The following is a 6,644-nucleotide window of genomic DNA, read 5'->3' on the forward strand; positions in this document are numbered from 1 at the left end:
AAAGCAGAGTCCTCGGAACCTCAGTTGGGCAGGAAAGGCCCGTGTCTCAGACCCTGAGAAACCAGCAGGGCCAGGGAGTGAGGTGGGGAGGCAGGCGCACGGTTCTCTCCCTCAGGCCTGGAACCCTGCTCGGCTCCGGCATCCGGCATCGAGGCGCCCGGCTAGAGCTGGTTGGGGGGCACCCACTCAGTGCCCGCCAGTGTGGGGTCCCCAGGCTCGCTCCTCGGCGCGGTGGGGAGCCGAGGGCGGGGCCGGCAGATCAAGTTTCTCTTTTGATCTTGTGAAGTACCCTCAGCTTGGTTGGTATTTAAATAACTCAGGAATCTTTCCCCTCCTGGATCCTTAGTGATCTCTATATCATCAACTCAGTTTTCCCACTCTGTTCCCAGATCCCATAGAAAAGGCTCCTTCCCCTGGAGCTGTTCCAACTGAACACAGGCTAAAGATCTCTGAATGTGTCAACTGCTCCCCCCACTCTGCCCCCAGGTTACTGGTAGGCTGTCTTTCCAAAGGACACTCACAAACCCAATTTCCAGCTTCTATCTGGGAGGGAGAGTAGGGGGAAGGAAAGGGGAAGATGGAAGAAATGGGTTTAGCTGAGTGACCTGATCACAGGAAGTCACGGTTCCTTTGCAGAGACCACTAGCTGGATGGCAGTCTTCAGCCTAGGAGACCACAGTGAGAACTTGAAGTTAAAGCAGATGCCCAGGACAGGGAAGAACTGGAAATCATATCTAAAAGGAGAGATTGGCCCAACTGGCGTGGTTCAGTGGTTGAGCATCAACCTATGAACCAGGAGGTCACAGTTCGATTCCTGGTCAGGGCACATGCCCGGGGTTGCAGGCTCGATCCCCAGTGGAGCTGTGCAGGAGGCAGCCAATCAATGATTCTCTCTCACCACTGATGTTTCTCTCTCTCTCCCTCTCCCTCTCCCATCCTCTCTGAAATCAATAAAAGTCTCTCTCTCTCTCTCTCTCTCTCTCTATATATATATATATATATATACACACACACACACACACACACACATATATTGATTTTTTTTTTTTTTACAGAGAGGAAGGGAGAGGGATAGAGAGTTAGAAACATCGATGAGCGAGAAACATTGATCAGCTGCCTCCTGCACACCACCTACTGGAGATGTGCCCGCAACCAAGGTACATGCCCTTGGCCAGAATCGAACCTGGGACCTTTCAGACTGCAGGCCGACACTCTATCCACTGAGCCAAACCGGTTAGGGCAATAAAAGTATATTTTTAAAAATAAATAAATAAGCATAAAACTAAAAGGAGAGACTGAAGGGTTTCTTAAACCACAGAAGAAAATACGCAAAGTAGAAAGTGACAGTGTCTTCATATATTTGATTGCTTGTCAGAGGGAAAAGAGAGACCAGAGGGCAAGAACAAACAAGTCAGAGTTTCAAGGAGGCCAATTTCCAAAGGTTATTTTATGGCAGTTTAGGGGAGAGATGATGGCTGCAATGAAAAAATAGATCAGAGATACATTTTAGAGAATGACTTGACAGGACTTGATGAGAACTACCTGGGGAAGGCAAGGATGAAGGCGAAGGTGATGTCAAAGGCTTGGATTTTAGGGTTGGACATTTAGAATAACTTCTAAGTTACCTCCTATCCCTCAGATATTGAGAGTCTATAAAATTTCAAATTATTACAGGTGTTTTGGGGATGAGGACATGAAATTACCCCTGGAAAGAACCCTTACGTGAAGGATGCCAAGATATGTGGGATGGGCTGGCCTGGCCTCAGTGTAGATGGGACAGAAAGGTCAGGATACTTACTACCTTTCCTCTTCAACCTAAACTGTTCTCAGTAGATAAACTTAGTCAAAGGCAGCCAGTCTCTCCCGAACTTCTCTGCCCCACCCAGTTTCTCAGTTACCAAGCAATAGATCCTTGAGAGCCAGTGTACTACTACTAAGCACCTGGGGTGTGTGCAGTGTCATATCTACACATACCATGGGGCTGGGCAGGGCCATTTAAGACACTAGCAAAGACCTGATCTCCATCAGTTTAATAATCTCGAGCCACACCTGAGAAGCAGCTGATGCAAACGTGTTTATTGAGCTAATAATCAGGCACAAAAGAGGCTGGGAAAGATGTTCCAAAAATATAGGAAAACTGTTAGGCTCTCTCCATTCAACTCAAATACTGAGGTGAAGCCCCACCCCTCTAAACACAGTAGGGAATAGGCACTCTGCTCAAACATAGAGGGACAGAGCCAGGGTGCATTAGGAAGGATGGGACTTAAGGCTTCTCTATGACAACAACATCAGGGAAAGCATAGGTTAGAAAGGCAAAGCCCACCTCTTCTTTCCCTCAGAGACCAGGGGCAGGGCCTGGAAGTAATGATTCCTTTTGCGTCCTTTTCCTGTTTGCCTTTTCCAAGTGGTTATATTGTTGAGGTGTCGGGTGGAGATGGAGAGGGGCGCAGAGTCATGTCAGAAATCCTGTAATGAGAAACAAGGAAGGCACAGGGCAAAGATATGACGGCATGGTCCTCAGATGACAACTGCCCTCCTGACTTCCTCCCAGGGCTACTCCTAAAGCTCTGGACACAGCTGAGCGGGCAGGCCATGGGCTGTGGCCTTTCCACCTATCTGACAGATACACAAGTTACCTGCCAGAATCTCCCAAGGACACACACTCCTCTTAACCTGCCTTCCACAGTCTGTTTTGGGGCCACTCACCTCAATGTTCAGCTCTGTAGAATCTAAGAGGTCCAGCCCAGGCTCATGGGGGGAAGAGTGCTAGAGAGAATGTGGTCAAAAGTCAGAAAGGTCCTTCCCTATTCCCATCACATGGCAATCAATCACAAAGTTTCCTGTCCAATAACAAGTGTAAGGGCTGCAGTAGGTCTCTGAAGCAGTCAGGAAGGGAAGATTAGCAAAAGCAGGGTGGGCAGGAGGTTCAAACCTAGACTTCCCAAAGTCATCAGAGAAGTGCCTCTTCTTCTGACCTGCAGACTAAGTCCCTTAAATTCATTCCATTTTGGAACCTGAGAACGAAATTTTCCCTGAGGGGATTTTAGGAAAGACTACAGAATTTTAATAGACACCTTGCTCTCTAGTCTCTGGTTTAAATATGTCATTGTCTATTTCTTCCTTCTGAGCATAAGACCTCCGTTCCTCTGCTTAATTCCATTCTTTCTCCCTCTTCAAAGAACAGATAAGAGAGCAGAATAATATCAGCAGTGGGCACATAATCCTTTTCAGTTTATGATCCTTTCTGTATTTTTTCATTTTGAATTTTGTGTAAAAGCTCCATTTTAAAGATGAGGAGGTTCAGAGGGGTTAAAGAGCTAACTTGATAAAGTGGTGAAACCATGCTTTTCCTACTAGACTGGCAGCATTTCCTCCTGGGGAAGCAATCAGGCTGGGGTAAAAAGGGAGTGAGTGGAGGAACAGAGTGGGGCAGCCCTTTAAGAAGACAGGAAGGAAGGCAGGATGCCCATGTTGCCGTGCCTGTGCTCATACATTATGAAGAGACTTATTGAATGGGCTGCAAGGTTGGACTAGATGACCTTCTATCTCTAGTTCTAGAACTCCTTTCACTTCTTAGATTCAGAGGAAGAATGCTTATTTGGAGATTGAGAGGGGGAATGCTATTCCAGTACTTTTTGGTATTTTAAAATTTATTTTCCCTATTTCTTTAATAAAGATAAAGTCCTAGCAAAATGCAAAGCAACTTACAAACCTCCCTCCTTTACTCTGTGATACTTTCAAAAAGTCCTAAGTAACGTTCAGAGACAAAGGCATCATTAGGACTGATAGAGCAGAGTCACTCTAGTTTCTCTTTCTCATATTTGCCTCTAGTTCTAGAGGGAGAAGGGAATGCTGGGTCCACTCACCTTGTCTAGATCTTGCCATTCTTCACCTGACTCATGCTGAGTTTCTACCTCTCCTCTGTCTTCGTCCTCTTCCATAAGGCTGAGTCTGAGGGCAATGGTATAGAGGTTTCCAAAGTGTTCTTTAAAGGCCCCGGAGAGTGTCTCAGAGGCACCCCAGGGGAGCAGGGGTAAGCAGTAAATAAAGCAGGGCTTTAGGTTCCCATTCCTGCTTTAATCAGCAGCCCTACCCTTATTAGTTTTACATATTAGGGTTCCACATTAGAAGGAAATGTTCAGTGGCTAAAACAATTCCAAAAAGCATCAGCATAGAAGCATTGGATAAGGGGAGAATCCCTTCATTGTGGGTAACAGATCTGAAGTGAAGATAGAAGATGAAAAGAAAAGCTCACCGGGTCAGCTTTTTACCCAGACCAGGACCTGAAGGGTTGAATGGAGTCTGGGAATGCCGTGGACTCAAGAACCTTGACCTCTGGGTGCCTGAAAGGAGTTGGCTGTTGGGAATAATGCAGGATCAATGACAGTAAATAAAAGTAAAGGGAAAAAGAGGAAGTAAGGTGGCCAGCATTAAAGAGGAGAAAAGCTCAGAGTACAGGGGAAAAGATAAAATGTAAAGCTAAAAAAAAAAAAAGGAGGAGGAGGAAAGGATTGCATAAGGACCCAAGAATGAGGGAGTGGTGTAGGGGAGAACAAAAACAGTAAGACAGAGATGGTAAGACACCAAAGTGGCAAATCAGACACCCAGATTCTCTCCCTCAGTCCTCACCGTTGGGTAAACTCTGATTCTGAGCTGCCTTCGTCTTCCATCTCTTCCAGCCCCTCCAAGGGCTGCCTATTCTTCACAGCTGTGGAGGTGAGGGTGGGTGTGGGTGGGATGCTGTTCAGCTGTAGGCTTTCCTCCTGGGATGAAGAGATGTCCTCTCTTTGCTGCCTGGAGGAGCCTGAAAAGAAGCAGATGTCCATATATTAACTGTAGACCAGGTACTGCCACAAATGTTCTTACTTTTCAAGACCTGCCCAGGATTTGGTTAGAAAAAGTTAAGAAGGGAATGGAAAACCTATATGGCCTCATTATGTAATGACTAAAATATGAGTGTAGCCCTATGTACTGACAAGGCTTATAGAAGTACATATATCTAGCTCTTTCCATCTCCAGCTGTCACCATGTAAATATTCACATCTCCATTACCTTCCTTTCTTATGGCCATGCTTGCACAAAGAAACCAAGAACCTGGAAAGTGAACTGCTACTAGCTTAAGTGGAGGACAACAGGAAAGAGCCACACCCATGAGCTTGTAACCCCAGAGAGGAAAACTTGGGCCTCCAGGTGGGTTCTTCTAATCTCCCCGGCCTATTAATGGAGGCACTCAACCCTTGGGCACCTCCTCTGCTCCACCTTCACTGGCTTCCTTAGCCATTCAAGTTCACATCTTAAATAGAAATTCCCAAATTCACTCCAGCTTTTGCCTCTCCCCTGAATTCCAGATTCCTATCCCCAGCTGACTGTCCAACATCTCCACCTGTAATAACATGGCTAATACCAAAGCCCTGATCTCACTCACGGCCTTCCCCATCTCACTTATTATCAATGCCATCCTTCCAACTGTTAGGCCAAAATTCTTGGGTGTCATCCTCAACTCCTCTGTCTTACATCACACATCCAGTTTGTCAGGAAGTCCTATTAGTGACATCTTAGAAATATATCCAGTATCTGGCCATTTCTCCTCCTTCCTCCAGTCTATCATTTCACGAAAATTAGTAACTTTTGTGTTTCAGAGGATACCATAAAGTAAATGAAAAGACAACCCACAGAATGAAAGAAAATTTTAGAATATCATATCTGATATGGGACTTGTATCTAAAATATATAAAGATCTCTTGCAACTCAACAATAAAAAGACAAACCAATTTTAAACAAAGCAAGGATTAGAATATTTCTCTAAATAAGATAATACAAATGGACAATAAACATATGAAAGATGCTTAATATCATTAGTTATTAGGGAAATGAAAATTAAATCACAATTCATTACCACTGGGAGATGAGTAAAATAAAAAAGACAGACAATAACAAGTATTGGCAAGAATGTGGAGAAACTGGGGTTCTCATACATTGCTGTTGGGATTGTAAAATGATGAAGGCACTTTGGAAAACAGTTTGGTAGTTCCTCAAAACATTAAACATGGAGTAACCATATGACTGAGCAATCTCACTCCTAGGTATAGCTGAACACATATATCCATGCAAAAACGTGTACATGAATGTCCACAGAAACATTATGCATAAAAGTAAGAAAGTGGAAACAACCCAAATGTCAATCAACTGATGAATAAATAAAATGTGGCCTATCTATACCATGGAATGTTATTCAGGCATAAAGAAGTAAGAGGTACTGATATATGCTAAATCAGGGGTCCTCAAACTACGGCCCGCGGGCCACATGCAAATACAAATATTGTATTTGTTCCCGTTTTGTTTTTTTACTTCAAAATAAGATATGTGCAGTGTGCATAGGAATTTGTTCATAGTTTTTTTTTAAACTATAGTCCGGCCCTCCAACGGTCTGAGGGACAGTGAACTTGCCCCCTGTTTAAAAAGTTTGAGGACCCCTTGAAAACATTATGCTAAGTGAAAGAAGTCAGACACATGAGGCCACATATTATATGATTCCATTTACATGAAATGTCTAAAATAGGCAAATTCAGAGATACAAAGTAGATTAGTGGTCTTGCCTAAGGTTGGGTGATGGGGAGAGTGAGGAATGACTAATATTTTTATTA

The 6,644-nt window shown here is 44.3% G+C and overlaps 1 protein-coding gene across 1 annotated transcript in view; it reads right to left on the reverse strand.

The window, feature by feature from the left end:
* Positions 1-2,078: 2,078 nt before the first annotated feature.
* The window catches only part of STAG3 (stromal antigen 3), a 26,350-nt gene continuing 21,784 nt past the window's right edge, over positions 2,079-6,644 (reverse strand). Inside the window, exons 29-33 of the mRNA XM_005861151.2 lie at positions 4,630-4,804; positions 4,256-4,357; positions 3,867-3,951; positions 2,707-2,766; positions 2,079-2,466 (exon numbers count right to left, since the gene is read on the reverse strand). Of these exons, the coding sequence (XP_005861213.1) occupies positions 2,458-2,466; positions 2,707-2,766; positions 3,867-3,951; positions 4,256-4,357; positions 4,630-4,804 (431 nt within the window). The 3' untranslated portion in view covers positions 2,079-2,457. The remainder of the gene's footprint in view (positions 2,467-2,706; positions 2,767-3,866; positions 3,952-4,255; positions 4,358-4,629; positions 4,805-6,644) is intronic.

This window comes from Myotis brandtii, unplaced genomic scaffold (assembly GCF_000412655.1).
Source record: "Myotis brandtii unplaced genomic scaffold, ASM41265v1 scaffold1441, whole genome shotgun sequence".
Taxonomy (NCBI): domain Eukaryota; kingdom Metazoa; phylum Chordata; class Mammalia; order Chiroptera; family Vespertilionidae; genus Myotis; species Myotis brandtii.